Source organism: Rhinopithecus roxellana, chromosome 9 (genome assembly GCF_007565055.1).
Source record: "Rhinopithecus roxellana isolate Shanxi Qingling chromosome 9, ASM756505v1, whole genome shotgun sequence".
Classification (NCBI taxonomy): Eukaryota; Metazoa; Chordata; class Mammalia; order Primates; family Cercopithecidae; genus Rhinopithecus; species Rhinopithecus roxellana.
Window position 1 is genome coordinate 101740265 of NC_044557.1, and position 16267 is coordinate 101756531.

The window sequence follows — 16267 nt, forward strand, 5'->3', positions numbered from 1 at the left end:
ATTCTGCTTACTGCCTCTCCACATGGAGTTTAAAACCTTGTGTTGTTTTTTTTTAACTCCACATTAGAGTTTAAAATTGGTGCGGTGGCTCATGCCTGTAATCCCAGCACTTTGGGAGACTGAGGTAGGCGGGTCACAAGGTCAGGAGTTCGAGACCAGACTGGCCAACAAGGCAAAAACCCGTCTCTACTAAAAATACAAAAATTAGCTGGGCATGGTGACGGGTACCTGTAATCCCAGCTACTTGGGAGGCTGAGGCAGGAGACTCGCTTGAACCTGGGAGGTGGAGGTTGCAGTGAACTGAGATCATGCCATTGCACTGCAGCCTGGGCGACAAGAGCAAGACTCCATCTAAAATAAAATAAAACCTTGTGTTGACTATTGTATAATTCCATTTACATGAAATATCTATCAAAAGCATATCTATAGAGTGATGTCAATCAGTGGTTGCCTGGGGATAGGGTGAAGAAGGAGAGTGACAAGTGGGTAAGATAGATCTTTTGGGTTGGTGGAAATGTTCTATAATTGGATTGTGGTAATGGTTGTACAACTCCAAATTTACTAAAAATCATTGACTCATACCCTGAAAAAGGGTGTATTTTATGGTATGTAAATTATGCCTCCGTAAAGCTGCCTAAACAAGATCCAGTGCTGAGCTCTAAGGGGCTGTGATCGCCTAGTCTCGTGCTTGTTCATATATCATGTGATATGAAATAGAAAGTATGTCGGCATCTTCTTGTTAAAGCTCTACCCTTTTAAATCATTGTGGTGAAGGGATGCAGTTACACTTAGTGGGTGCTTCGTGAAGGATAGGACATTTTAAAAAGGAATTATTTTGATGGTCCTGGTTCACGGCATTTAGGGGATGACATTGGCTGGTTTGGATGGAGGAAGATGATTCAGAGAACAGGGCAGGCATGGGTTTTCCAGGATAAATAGCCATGTGGACGACAGAGAGGTGGGAGAGGGGTGATGTGATGCTCTCGGGCCTTTGCCTGTGGACACCAGGGGTCACTGCCCAGAGTGTTAGCTGTAGGACTGGAGGGTCCATGGCGCCCTATAGACTAAAGAACTTGGGAAGGGTGGGTCTTTTTTCTTTCATTCCTTCAGTTTTGTTTGGGGCCTGGGATTTCCATCCATGAACTGGAGCCTCGGATGGACAGTGAACTTGGAATACCGTACCTTCCCCAGTTGTCAAGTCCTGTACTTAAGCCCTGCTTAAGCGCTTGTAATTACTTTCTGCTGGATCAGATCCCACCTCCCCTGCTCAGGATTCAGGGCTCCTCACCTGAGTCCTTCACCAGCCTCACCTTATTTAGCTGTATCTACTCCCACCTCCATGTCTGCCATGATTACCATTTATTTTAGGTAACTTCATCTCCATCCTGTGGGAGGTCTCCTCCTGTAGTAATACAGTAAAACATTTAAATATATTTCCCCCTACTTTTTTAAGATTCAGCCTCATTTAACTGTCTGGCAGGCTTTCAGGGTAGACCAAGAAAATTGTTATCTTCCCCTTTTATCAGTGAGGATCTTGAAGCTTAAAGTAATGGACGGATCAGCTGTCTTAAACATATAAAGTAAAATTTAAAGTAATCTTAACCTATCCCTACTGGTACAGGATACATTTTATATTATTAAACAATATTTTGTCCTGAAGGCAGGGACCATTTCTTTATTATTTTGTTAAACTAATAGTACAGGGCTGAGAGCAATATAGGGGCCTCATGCACATGGTTTAATTCTGTGTATTAGAAAAAGGATGAAGTTTAGATTGCAGAAGAGGCATAGAAGCCTTGGTATATTTAAGCTGAATCACTCCTCTGTGCTTCTGTTGGTTACAAGTTTGCTCTGCCCCATTAGAGAGGGCCAAGATGTCTTGTGACTATGTCAGACAGTGAAATATGACTGCCATTTAAAAGCCTCGAAATTGATCACCATCCTAATTTTCAGTGGAGCCCTGGTGACTGTGTAATACACAAGACACCTCTACAGCTGGTTCATTAAATTTGGATGATTCGCGTTGAGTTGGATGAGAATAAATCCAGCCATTGTGTCAGATATTAATTGTAAATCAGAACCAGCTATTTATAAATCCCAAGATGTTTGATAAAGCTAATTTTTCCAGGGTTTGTGTTTGATGTCAACTCTTTAAAAAATATGCTTCAAAGTGGTTTTGTGTATGTGTATGTCATTATTTTTAAAAATTTTGAGCAGAATGTTTCGTTGCTCTACTGGAAAATAACAGGCCTCATTTTGAAGTTTGGCTCTAAGGGACTGTTGCCTAGATTTTCCCAGGATCTGCTTCCAGCACCTTCCAGGAACCTTTTGTTTCAAAGCTACTGTTGCTTATGTTTAAAGGCCATTCCTTTCCTTTTTTCTTTCTTTTTTCTTTTCTCTTTCTTTTTGAGAGAGGGTATTGCTCTGTCACCTAGGCTGGAGTACAGTGGTGCAGCCATGGCTCACTGCACCCTTGACCTCCTGGGCTCAAGTAGTCATCCCGCCTCAGCCTCCTGAGTAGCTGGGACTACAGGCATGCACCACTGTGCCTGGCTAATTTAAAAACACTTTTTTTTCTTTTGTAGAGATGGAGTCTTAGTATGTTGCCCAGGCTGGTCTCAAACTCCTGAGCTCAAGTGATCCTCCCACCTCAGCTTTCCAAAGTGCTGGGATTACAGACATGAGCCACTACAGCTGGTTTCATTTTTCTCTATTTTGAAATCTTCCCTTTCAAGTCCTTATTGTTATGCTTCCTTCAGCAACTTTGCATCCCTAGGAACACTCAGTAAAGACTGGAGTTATATAAGAAATACTTGAAAACTAACATTTAGTTACAAGTTTGATTGTAAAGTCCTTGAATTCTAGTTCTGGGACTTGTTTGTGTGGAATCCATGGCCCTGGGTTGGAGTATTGACTACACTGAATGGTGCCTTATGTCATGACTTTTGGAACCGGTAGACCACAGGGGGCTCAGAGCATCTTGTGTCCAAAAAAATATGAAGAGCCCAGAATGATTTCTAGGACATAAATGACTATAGTATCTTCTCCCCATTCTCAACTTGTAGGAATTTGGCAGATTCGGTTGAAACAGTAGTATCTCAGTTTCATTATAACCAGGATCTCGGGAGAAAAGTCACACTGCCAGGATCTTGTTTTATAGTGAGTCAAACCTAAGCCTGTGAGTCATGAGGCTGGGATACTTGGCCCAGCTCTGGTATGAACTAGGGCTGTGTTCGTGGCCTTGTATTTGTGGCCTCCGTTTTCCTGTTCCTAAAAACGAACTGTTTGAACTACATGATCTGTCTCCCAGATTCCTTCCCCCAACTAATGTGCATATGTATATATTGCTTTCCTACTCCAAAATTAATTTCACCTCTACCACTTCTATTTTTTAATGTTTTATTTTTTCTTTTAGGTAGAAATGCCTCTGTTTTCCTCCTGTAGAAAATTTTGCCTGATGATAGGTTTTGTTGTTTGTTTTTCTGGTTTTTTTTTTTTGAGACAGAGTCTTGCTCTGTCACCTAGACTGGAGTGCAGTGTCGTGATCTCGGCTCACTGCAACCTCTGCCTCCTGGGCTCAAGTGATTCTCCTGCCTGAGCCTCCCAAGTAGCTGGGATTATAGGTGCATGCCACCATGCCTGGCTAATTTTTTGTATTTTTAGTAGACACGGGGTTTCACCATCTTGGCTAGGTTGGTCTCGAACTCCTGATCTCAAGTAATCCACCTGCCTCAGCCTCCCAAAGTGCCAGGAATACAGGGGTGAGCCACCACGCCTGGCCCTGGTAATGGTTTTATACAGTCAGATGAAATGGAATGGGAAGGGCTACTAGCATTTAACACCAAATGAACTGGATATTATTTGAGTGGAGTACTTGGGAAAAAGTGGGTTCAACAAGCCAATGGTTGTCCATGCTCAGTTGAGTTATTTCTGGAGGAAGGTTACATGAACTCCTTAGCAGAGGTTTTAGGCCTTGAGCAGTAATGAATTTGCTAGGGAGAGACATTCCTCATGCTTTTGTTATCTGTTTGCATTTCAGGACAACAGTAGTAGCAGCAGCTGCCTTCTTGGACGCCTTTCAGAAAGTGGCGGACATGGCCACCAACACACGTGGTAAGCAGATGGAGGCTGACTCCCAGCGTTAACTGCATTCAGCACGTGGTGTCTTCCCCTGGGGTGGCTGCACAAGAAGATGCAGTTTAAGTTATCAGAGCTGAGCTGACTCGTATTTTCCCATTTTTTAAAACTCTGTGGGATTCCACATATTAGAAGTTGCAACTAGTTTTCCCGATAATAAAGCACACGTGAAGAAGAATGAAAAAGGAAGAAAGTGAACCACTGTTTCTGCATGAGTTGGCTTGATGGATCTTTTGATCACTTTAATGACGTGCTGGTTGTGGAACCTTGAGCTATGCCTTTGGTTGCAATTTGTGTTTTCCTCCTTACATGAGTTTTCCTTGTTTGCTCGTGAAATGGGAAGCAGTATGAATGATTGGATAGACCATTTTTCTGAGTTTCCATAAAATGAGGAACCCTTTTAAAATAAGGATCTCATTGTGTTGTATCTATTTATGTGTCCCTCACATTTGACTGCAAACCTGTTGAGATAGAGACTATGACTTATTCACATCTGCAACCCCAAAACATAGTGCCTAGAGCATAGGAGATGTTTAAAGTATGTTTATTAAATCAATGAAAAAAATTTAATGGCTTCAGCAAGTACTGAATCATAGAAAGGTTATTTATAACATGTGAAAAGTATAAAAAGAAAATGAATGCCCCATATGCCTGACCATCTTTAGAAATGCAACATTATGGTTGGGTGCAGTGGCTCATGCCTGTAATCCCAGCACTTTGGGAGGCCGAGGCAAGAGATCCGAGGTAGATCACTTGAGGTCAGGAGTTCGAGACTAACCTGGCCAACATGGCGAAACCCCATCTCTACTAAAAATACAAAAATTAGCACTCCAGCCTGGGCAACAGTGAGACTCTGTCTCAAAAAAAAAAAGAAAAAAAAAAAAAAAAAGGAAAAGAAAAGAAATGCATGCAACATGACCAGTAACAGATGGTTCCCCTATTCAAAGGGAGGAGGGTGCTTTCCTTTTCCTTGCAATGCAGCTACTCTCTCCTGCCTCTTACTTTGCGTTGTCTTTCTGGGTCTCCTTGTTGCACCGGCAGCTATAGGCCTGTTCTTTTCATTGTCGCGGTGACATTGGTAAATTTGGTGACATTGGTAAATTTGGGTTGGCAAGTGTTGGGGACTGCTCCCAGGCACATGAAAGTTTCTCTGAACCACCTGATGGGTACCTTCAGTGCAGTGATACTCATTTATCACGGGTGCTTAATTAAATATTTGAATGAATTTGCAGCAAGAACCCTTCTCATTCATTGAACAAACTCCTTTTATTTCAGGCACTATCATGGGACCACAAAAAGCAATATGACTCTCCTTGTCCTGGAGGGGCTTACAATTGAGTGGGGAAAATGAGATGTGTAAATAAAGAATTTCAGCATAGAAATAATATGTTTGGTATGGTAATCGTTGTAGAACAAAGTGCTGGGGAATATAGAACAGTGAGCAATTAACTCAGGGAGTGGAGGAGGTTTTCCTAGGGCAGGTAACATTTCTCATTTCCAGGATGCCAACAGGGTTTTACAACGTTCCCGTGGAGAATGCAACAGAGAAATTAGAACCATGGTTTCTTCATCCAGTATGTCAACTTGGTGTGGATCTTAACCAGTATCTTTTTAAAAGTCCTTTAACAAAATTCCATAGCTTATGTGTGTCTGTTATAGAAACTTGAGAAAATACAGCCGTAAAGAAGAACTTAATATGCAAACCATTGCAGGGTTAATAATATTGCATTTTATATTTTCTTCTACTTCAGCAGTGTCTGGAACTGGACTTGCCAGCCATATTGATATCTTTCTGTAATAGCCATCAGAATAGGTTTTTTTTTTTTTTTTTTCCCGGCAGAATCTCGCTCTGCCTCTCAGGCTGAAATGCAGTGGTGCAGTCTTGGCTCACTGCAACCTCCGCCTCCCCAGATTCAAGCAATTCTCCTGCCTCGACCTCCCGTGTAGCTGGGATTACAGGCATGTGCCACCATGCCCAACTAATTTTTGTATTTTTAGTAGAGATGGGGTTTCACCATGTTAGCCAGGCTAGTCTCCAACTCCTGACCTCAAGTGATCTGCCCACCTCGGCCTCCCATAGTGCTGGGATTACAGGCGTGAGCCACCGTGCCTGGCCCAGAATGTGTCTTTTTTTTAAGAAAGCTGCTCTACTGTTTTAAGGAACTTAGATATCTGGCATTGCTTGTTTGAGGCTCTATGATAATAATGTTTTTGTATTTTAATGTTTAATTCTTGGATGGATCCTATAGATGGACTGGAAAGAGATCCCCAGATTGTCCATAAGTTCCTGTAGTGGGGACCTGGGATTTTGAAGATACTGCTCCCAGAATGGTTCCTGGCGGGACACTGGAGGGTCTGGACATTGTCATCTTTGAAGGGAAGAAAAACAGCCATTATTTGTGCAAAAAGAAACCAAAGAGCCTCACTGCAGAAGTGATGGGGGTAGAGTAGTAGTTTGGAGGGTGATGTATTTCACCAAAGGCAAATAATCTCATAGTGAACAAACCCCTGCTTTGACTTTTTTTTTTTTTTGAGGCAGAATCTTGCTCTTGTCAACTAGGCTGGAGTGCAATGGCGTGATGTCAGCTCACTGCAACCTCTGCCTCTCGGGTTCAAGTGATTCTCCTGCCTCAGCCTCCCAAGTAGGTGAGATTACAGGCGCCCACCATCATGCCTGGCTAATTTTTGTATTTTTAGTAGAGACAGGATTTCATCATGTTGGCCAGACTGGTCTCGAACTCCTGACCTCGTGATCCACCCGCCTCGGCCTCCCAAAGTCCTGGGATTACAGGCGTGAGCCACCACACCCGGTTGCTTTGACATATTTTTAGACCATTGGATTTCAGATCATTTTTAGTGATGCCAGATACTTTCTGTTTAAAATCCATATGTACTACTATTTTCATTGAATGTGGGAGTGTGAGAACTCTCAAATGACCTAAAAGTATATGGGTGATAGAAAGAAGGTATATTTTACAGAGATAAGAGAAACTTGAATATCCTTCTTAATAAGTGTCAGAAGTGACTTTTATTAATTTTTGCTTAAAAATTTAAAAAATAGAACATTCTCTTTAGTTTAAAAAATTGAAATAAATAGGCTGGGTGTGGTGACTCACACCTGTAATCCCAGCATTTGGGAGGCTGAGGCGGGTGGATTACCTGAGGGCAGGAGTTCGAGACCACCCTGACCAATATGGTGAAATCCTGTCTCTACTAAAAATATAAAAATCAGCCAGGCATAGGGGCGGGCACCTGTAATCCCAGCTACTCGAGAGGCTGAGGCAGGAGAATCATTTGAACTTGGGAGGTGAAGGTTGCAGTGAGCCGAGATTGTACCACTGCACTCCAGCCTGGGCGACAGAGCAAGACTTTGTGTCCAAAAGAAAAAAAAAATTGAAGTAAGTGTATAAAGTAAAATCTACCCTCCCCACCTCCCCGCCCCTCCCAGGAGTTGGGTTTAGTGTCATTTGCAGATGTTTTTGCATATATAAACAAACATGCCTGGGAGAAAACAAAAAACAAAAAACTAGTTTTCCACAATACGTGGAATGACACATGGAATAAAATATACCTGTGTGACCTTTTTCAGAAGGTAGCCCCTAACAAACATTGTTCCTGTGCTTTTTACAGCATAGCATATTATAGTTACCTTTCCAGTACCTATAGATCCACCTGATTCTTTCTAGCGGCCAAATGGAATTTCTGAATATAGCACTGTCTGAATATAGCACTGTCTGAATATAGCACAGTTGAATCATTATTCTATTGATAGATATTTAGGTTATCTCCAGATATTTGCTACTACAAGATCTGCTGCAATGAATGCCCAAGTATATATCCTTTTGGAGTCCTACAAGTGATCTATTTTTAATGATGTATGGATCACCAGGGAAATGATAATCTGTAAAAAGTGCTTCAAGCTGTTTTGGTCAGCAGCAAATAGATTTTGGCTTAGGGTTGGTGTAGGCGGTGACTCTAACAGAGTTTGTGATTTGATATCTACCCTCTCCAGAAAGAGTATCCTTGGTTCACTCCCTTGCTTAGAGCCTTTACATGTTTTTTTTTTAAAAGTCTCTCATGATGGAAGTGGTAGGAGGGAATTACAATTATTATTAAGTACATCTCTTCTGGGCAAGTGCCCAGAATTTCAAGCAAGCAGGTTGCTCTGGTTTCCAAAATATTAGCATCTCATATTGTTTCCAAAAGGAAACAGCTTTGAGTGGTCTTTGTCCTTTATAGGAAATCTTTTGCACTAGCTATTAATAAAATTTACTTAGGAAAAACTTTGCAAACTAGTCAGTATAAGAGCAAAATCAGTCTAGTCGTTATGTACCTATTGTTCAACAGAATGTGGAAATATGTTAGAACTTAATTGCTTTCATTGTTTTTTAAATGAAAGTGTGTAAGTGGATATTATAATGTGTGTATTTGTGTTAATAATTAAACTATAATGGAATTCCAGTTTATTAGCACTAGACAGAGTTCCATATTTTGTTGATTTTAGACACTGGATGAAATATACAATTTGTTTTAAATATGAAAGTACCATTTTCTGTATTATTAGACACAAAGAATTGGTTTCTAGGTATCTGGTAGACATGGAACCCAAGGCTTTCTGGAGCAGAGTCTCTGCTTCCTTCACATCCATAATGGACCAGCATGTGGCTCTCACAGGAGCTGAGAAATATTTGAACTGAGTGGCATGCATTTGTCTGGGCTACTTAAAAAAATAAGAAAAGGAAAATTAAGGAAATTAAGAAAAAGATGATAAGTACCTACCACATAGGCTATGGTGAGAATAAAAAGACTTAATACACATAAACCACTCAGAACAGAGCCCAGCCCATGGTACACATTCAATAAAGGGTAGCTATCCTGATTTTCAGTCTTAAAATCATGCCTACTTTTTAGGGTAACAACTTAAAGAATCTGGACATTAAAGATGATCTAGTCTGCCTGGATCCATTTCCTTCCTTCTGAGAATCTGAAATGTCTTCCTCAGGCATTGGATGTATTATCATCTAAACTTTCCTGAGATGGTTGTTCAAAACCATAAAAGTAATTACAGAGGCACACAGGCAGATGAAAAGGAGAGTCACACAACACTGCTCTTCAAAGGCCCTTGCTGACACAAGCAGATGGCACAGTGGCCAGGATGGGCCAGTGCTGACTAAGAGGGAGTGTATCATCCACTCCGTACTCCGTGCAAGTCCCTGATGTGTAAGGACACAGGCTTACAGGTGTTCAAATTTTATTCCCCATTTTGATCCTGAATGCATTAAAAAAAAATCTGTGTAGCACAAAAAATAATCTACGTAGTTGAAATAATAAAAGTCTATATGTGGTAGTTAGAGTAACCACTAGCTTGGGATCTGGGATGCATAGGTTTGACTTTGTGCCTTTGCAGCTATTTGATCTTGAGTAAATATTTCCCTTCTCTGGGCTTCCATTTTCCCACCTATAAAGGGTCTAGGAGCCTAGATGATCACAAGTAATTTTTTTTTGGCTCTAATATTCTATGATTTTAAATCTTGCCTTGGTGCTCATTAACTATGAATGAAGTTGGACAGTGTAAATTTCCTTTTCTATATTATCTTTAGAGCTTCCAATTTTTGCTCTGACGACAAAGGAAGTAGAGGAAGTAAGATTAAGCCAAAGATAATGGAGAGAGAAGGTTAGAAGAGAAAAGGGAAAATTACAGATGGGCATTTGGGTTGAGGCCTCTTCTCAGACTTGAGTGTGTGCAGGAGGAAGGCAGGTGGATGCTGGACCTTCTAGGACAGGCATCGAAGGCTAGACCAACAGACATGCGCTTTAGTCAGCGAGTCTGGATCGCCGAGGTTGATGAAGAAAATTGCTGACGGTTTAGTTCTTACAATTGTGTTACACGTTTGCAGTACAGATTTTGGTAAATGCCATGGTCTCCAGATCTGGCATTAGGCATCACAGTCACTCCAGAAGTTCACTTTAAGGGACAGATTTCAGGGCCCTGTCACTCCTATGGAATCAGAATAACTAGGTGAGACCCCCAGAATCTCCAATTTTGAAAAGCTTTCCAGGAGATGTTGCTCTCCAGTGAGGTATGTTTGTGCTGTCACGTAAAGCCTCTTGCCATCTTGCCGTAACCCACCTGTCCAATGGTGGCTCCCTGCCCATGGCCGGCAACTGCACCCAGGAAGAACTGCTCACTGTTTTCTGAAACCCTTAAAACCCTTGATCCCTATCTGCTGGCACATGTGCATTCCAGGCCCAGAATGCCCTTTCCAGCCCTCCCCCTCTTAACCCTGTTTGTATGCATGAGGATCTGCTGCTGATCTCCCAGGGGTTTAAGAGCTGTATCACTTGTGAGACCTTTGTCTCCCCTCAGGAAGTAAACTGGGTCCTTGCTCAGGGCCTCAGGGGACATGCTGGGGTTAGAGGAGTCCCCTAGCTGTGCTGTCACTATCTTCCCCACCAGATTGCAAATACCTCCAACAGGGCCTGCTCCTTTCTGAAGAACTCACATTCCCAGATGCTGAGTATCCAGCCTTCAGCAGGGTACAGACCCATCTGCTGAATGAATGACTCTGCAGCTTCCACTTTCATGCAGCCCTCATGGATCCTGGTGGGAAGCCCGTCAGCTCTTGGGCAAGGGGCTGTTGGGATGGGGTCTTGGCAGGATTCCTCCCTGGAGTTGAGAATTTGAATCTTGGTGACCCCTCCCTGAGGTCAAGTCTCTGGTGCAAGGGACAGCTAGGTAGAAGGCACCCACCCTGCTTCAAGGATGGAGTGGAGGAGGGGAGGGAATCTTCTCTCTGAGGGGAGAAGGTGCTGGGTTATTTGGGTTCTCAGCTGGGCTGTTTCCTGGCTCCAGCCAGACTGCTCTTGTTTGCTCCTGAGTTTTATTTTAACTAGATTGTTTAATTGAGACTTCACTAGCCTTTAACTTCAGGATTGACTTTGGTGTTCAAGCCCAGAACTCTTTCATGTAATTAGAGTCTTAGTATTTCTACCTAGCAAACTTTTTTTTTTTTTTTAAAGATTGATAAATAATAATCTACATGTTATGGGGGTACATATGATACTTGGATAAATTCATATAATGTGTAAAGTTCAAATCATTTGAGAGGCGGAGGTGGGTGGATCACTTGATGTCAGGAGTTTGAGACCAGCCTGGCCAACATGGCGAAATCCTGGCTCTACTAAAAATAGAAAAAAAATTAGCTGAGCTTGCTGGAGGGCCTTTAATTCCAGCTACTTGGGAGGCTGAGGCATGACAATCACTTGAACTCAGGAGGCGGAGGCTGCAATGAACTGAGATCATGCCTCTGCACTCCAGCCTGGGTAATGGAGCGAGACTTTGTCTCAAAAAAAAAAAAAAAAAAAAAAAAAAATCAAATCAGGGTAATTGGGGTATCTATCCCCTGAAATATTTGTCTTCTTATTGCTACCTAGCAAACTCTTTAGCCTCAAATTGAAAACAATTTTTTTCAAATTAAAAACATCATATAAAAGGCCCCTCTTGCAGGTCTGGAACTGAAAATTCTTTGAATATTACCATAAAGGAATGTAGTCAAATTTCTTCATTTGATTAAAAATAAAAAGGCATATCAGCTGGGCGCGGTGGCTCACGCCTGTAATCCCAGCACTTTGGGAGGCCGAGACGGGTGGATCACGAGGTCAGGAGTTCGAGACCAGCCTGGCGAATATGGTGAAACCTCATCTCTACTAAAAATACAAAAATTAGCTGGGCATGGTGGCAGGCACTTGTAGTCCCAGCTACTTGGGAGGCTGAGGCAGGAGAATCGCTTGAAACCTGGGAGGCGGAGGTTGTAGTGAGCCAAGATCGTACCACTCTACTCCAGCCTGGGTGACACAGCAAGACTCGGTCTCAAAAAAAAAATAAAAAATTCTAGAAACCATCTAAACTGTATATATATATGTGTGTGTGTTTGTGTACACATATGTATGTATGTGTATCTATATACTTTTTATATTGAACACTTTTTATAATCTCAATCTTAAAGTACAAATAAAATCTATAAAAATGGTTGATGTTTATAATAATAGGCAACGTAGCTAAAAACTGTGGTTATTATATAAGCATAGCTTCAAGATAAATTTCCCAGTGCCTGAGCCCTTCTATATACAGATTTTAGAGCTGCCATTGCCCCAGCAGGAGGTGATGTAAAAAGTATTGTTTTAAATGGGTTCATAAATGTACATTCTGCTTTAGGTTTCATCATTTTGATGTTTTGCCACTTCAATTTGTCTTGCGTCATTTTAATTTGTTAGCACAATATATTTAGTCATATACATCTGCTATGAATAAAACATCTTTTTAAAAATGGCCTAGGCATGTGAAGTTTGTCTTACCACTTTCCATTTTTGAAAGCTGTCATTTTTTGGGGTATGCTTTCTATGAAACTTCAGACTTCGTATTGAGCCTAGGACAGTAGGGTGTCATGCATTTTTAGCATTTTTACAACTCACACTATACATAAGGACTGGAAATAACAAATGAATCTGTATATTTATACAGAGTGTTTTTATTTTATACATTTTAAAAAATACCTTGTTTTTGATGTTTTTCAGTTGATGGAGTTACGGTTGCTTATGTGTTTGATTATTTTGGTGGGCAGGTATGTATATTTAGGAGATTTGTAACCGTGAACCTAGCATTACCGCTGATAAAACAAATCCCTCCTTTCTAATCCCATCGATCTTTTCTTGATGTAAAAACTGATGCCTGACAACAGCACTGTTCCCCATTTGACAAGTGGCCTTTTATTATTGATCTTTGGTTGGGTAGCAACAGTTGCCGGAGAGAATTGTTCATTGTGGTCAACCAGTGTTCCTGCCTCAGTAGTGATTTGCTTTTAACCGTGTCTTCCTGGAATGACACTTGAAAGGGCAGTCGTCATGTGTTAGCCTAGAATGAACTCACCGGAATCCCACATTTACCAAAACATGTCCTGGATCCCCAGGGCAGGATGTCACCAGAATTCTATAATCCTCCAGCAGGCATAGTGAGGGATATCAGAATTCCACACCCAAGCATGCGTGTCTGTCCTGCTCAGGATTATCTTATCCCTAACAGAGAGAAATTCTTGCCCCATTCAGTGGGGTTTCCCCATTAGGCTTTAGTGTATTACCCCAGATGATACTTGAATTACATCTGGATGCGTGTGTGCTGTTCTCTGTCTAACCTCGGCAGCCTTCATCAATGCTGGTAAATTATGTGGTGGTGGTGGTGGTGGCGGTGGCGGCGGTAACAGCGGCAGTGGGGAGGAAGGTTCAAGCTTGGAGAGGATGTGTGTTTTTATGGGTGACTGAGTTGATTTGTGTGCAGCATGGTTATTTGTGTTGTTAGGCAGTTTACATAATAAAGTGGTTTACTCAGCATTTCCCCCCTTCCAGCTAACAGAGCCACCGTGCGTTTTGTATACAAGCACTGACAATTCTCCTCTCTTCTCCTCCCCCACCTCTTTCCATCCTAGTTCTTACCTTTGCTTCCCATAGATTGGCTTTTTGTTTTCACTTAATAACTAATACCGCACCCCATCCCCACTGCCACACACACACACACACCTTGTAGTCACTTTTGGTAAAATATTAGCATTCATGAAAGAATGCAGTTATTTTAGTTCATGCAGATGAAGCAAAGAATTTTTTTTTTTTTTTGAGATGGAGTTTCACTCTTGTTGCCTAGGCTGGAGTGCAATGGCGCGATCTCAGCTCACTGCAACCTCCATCTCCCGGGTTCAAGCAACTCTCCTGCCTCATCCTCCCGAGCAGCTGGTATTACAGGCATGCACCACCTCGCCCAGCTAATTTTTGTGTTTCTAGTAGAGACGGGGTTTCTCCATGTTGGTCAGGCTGGTCTCGAACTCTCGACCTCAGGTGATCTGCCCACCTCGGCCTCCCAAAGTGCTGGGATTACAGGCATAAGCCAGCATGCCCGGCCAATAATTTTTTTTTTTTTTAATGTTCTCTTGTGACAAATCATTTGCCATAGAGCTATGAACTTGGTTTGGTCTGCTCTGCCCATCTTAGATAAAAATAACCATCTGGAATGTAAATGTGAACTTGAAGACACTCGAAGTTGTCAAACTAGTATTTTTCTAGGATGGATCTCTTCGGTCAGACCACATAGATTGCCTCCTCTGTGCTCCCTCTGAAAAAGTCTCAGCTAGAAAACACGCACAAGATGTGAAAGCTACTTGGAAATTTACTTGGAAAATTAAAATTTTCACTTTAACTTGCACTTGTGTCCTCTGCTGTAGGAAAAGTGTTGTTACTGGAAAATAACTCAAGGAATAGTTATAGAATACTAAAAAGGTCTTCTGTCACCAAGAATTTGGCAATGAATCTTCCTGACTCATTTTAAATAAATTTGATTTGTATACACTTTAAGAAAGCTGAAAGTGAGAACTACTTGGAAGTGTTTTTTGTTTTTTTTAAAGTAACTGTCTGGCCTTTCATTTTTAAGAAGATACAGGATTTTTTTTTCTTCTGCTCACGTACTATCTAGTGCAACCTTTTCATTTTTAGTAGGGACACTGAGTCTCAGTGAAGTCTCTTGTCCGAGGTCACCCAGCTAGGAAGAAGGAGAGTGGGCATTCTAGCGTGATTTCCCTTGAAAACCACCTAAGCAGTTGTTAGCTCTGCCTTGGTTTCATGGTGAGGGAGTTCAAGGAGGACATGGCCTAGGTTGTGAAAAAAATCTCTGTTCTATGCTCTCAGCTGGTGATTGTTTACAGACATTTTGGTTTGCTTGTTTGTTAATAAGAAACCCGTGGTCATCTGGTTTCCAAAGCAGCTGTCTGCTTCCATTCTGGGTCTTCGTTTTTCTGTGGAACATATTTTTGTTTTCTTTTAGCTCTTTGGAAGGGGGGAGGCTATTTTTGCTTATATTTTAATTATTTGTTTCATTTGACATAAGCTTCTTAACTGTAAGAATAATGAGGCTTCAATTCATCTACATTGCCTTCAGTTCATCTACATGCACACATACACACATGTACACACTCATATACACATACACACAATATACACACAACACACATGTACACACATACAACACACACAACATACACACAGACATGTACACATACATATACACACACACCATACACATACACACATACATATATACACACATACACACGCGCACACACATACACATACACACAATATACACACAACACACATGTACACATACATACAACATACACATATAGACATGTACACATACACACATACACAACATACACATTCACACATATATACACATATACACACACACAAAACACACAACGTACACATACATACAGATACGCATATATACACACAACGTACACTTATGCACATACACACACACACACGTATGCACACACAAATACACGTTTTTTGATTCCCAAGTGTTTACAATTGCCATGGAACTCCTATTTCTAGTAAAAGACACTGCTGTGGTAATCTGCAGCATTTCCTGCTGTGTGTGCTAGGGCCCAGGGACCTCGGTTACCATGGAAACTAATATCCAACCGCCCGGGTGGTACTTCCCTTTAGAGCCGCATTTGAGCACATTTCACAGTTCAATACAATGCTGCTTCTTCCTGCCTTTAAAATCAGGACAGAGGGCAAAGCTCATTGATTACAAGTAAAATGAAAAAATACTGTTTCTGCTAAGACAGAAAGGGACCTTTAGTACGTGCCCTTTTAATGTGATTGTCAGAAGTAGGACAGTGCACAGTTTCTCAAAGATGGCCAAAAGATCTGATACAATACAAAGGAATTGTGGAGGCGACAGTAAACGTTCTTCTTCTGTGCTGCTGATCCACAGGCTTCTCTTTGAGAATGACTGGCCTGCGAGGCGGACAAGGGCATTCATCCGCTGGCTCTGGTGGAGTCCATTTGGTTCACCAGAAGGGCTTGAGGGCAGACAAAAGACCTTGAGCTCTCTGCGTGTGCCAGTCATCCTGTGTTTCCTGACCCCTGTCTCTCTCAGAACCCACTCACAGAACCAGATCCGAGAGCCTGGGAGAGCTTGCCCGGATTTCAGCCCTTGATTTGCCACTTAAGCACGTGATTGCCATCTGTGCTTGCTTAAAGGCGGATGCTGATTAGGAGAGTGATACTTCATTTGGAT

At 41.8% G+C, this 16267-nt stretch overlaps 1 protein-coding gene across 7 annotated transcripts in view; it reads left to right on the plus strand.

The window, feature by feature from the left end:
* The window catches only part of MTSS1 (MTSS I-BAR domain containing 1), a 184392-nt gene that overhangs the window by 26756 nt on the left and 141369 nt on the right, over window positions 1-16267 (plus strand). For all 7 annotated transcript variants that reach the window (XM_010363908.2, XM_010363905.1, XM_030937547.1 and 4 more), the window contains exon 3: window positions 4040-4113. In XM_010363908.2, coding sequence (XP_010362210.1) covers window positions 4040-4113 — 74 coding nt within the window. The remainder of the gene's footprint in view (window positions 1-4039; window positions 4114-16267) is intronic.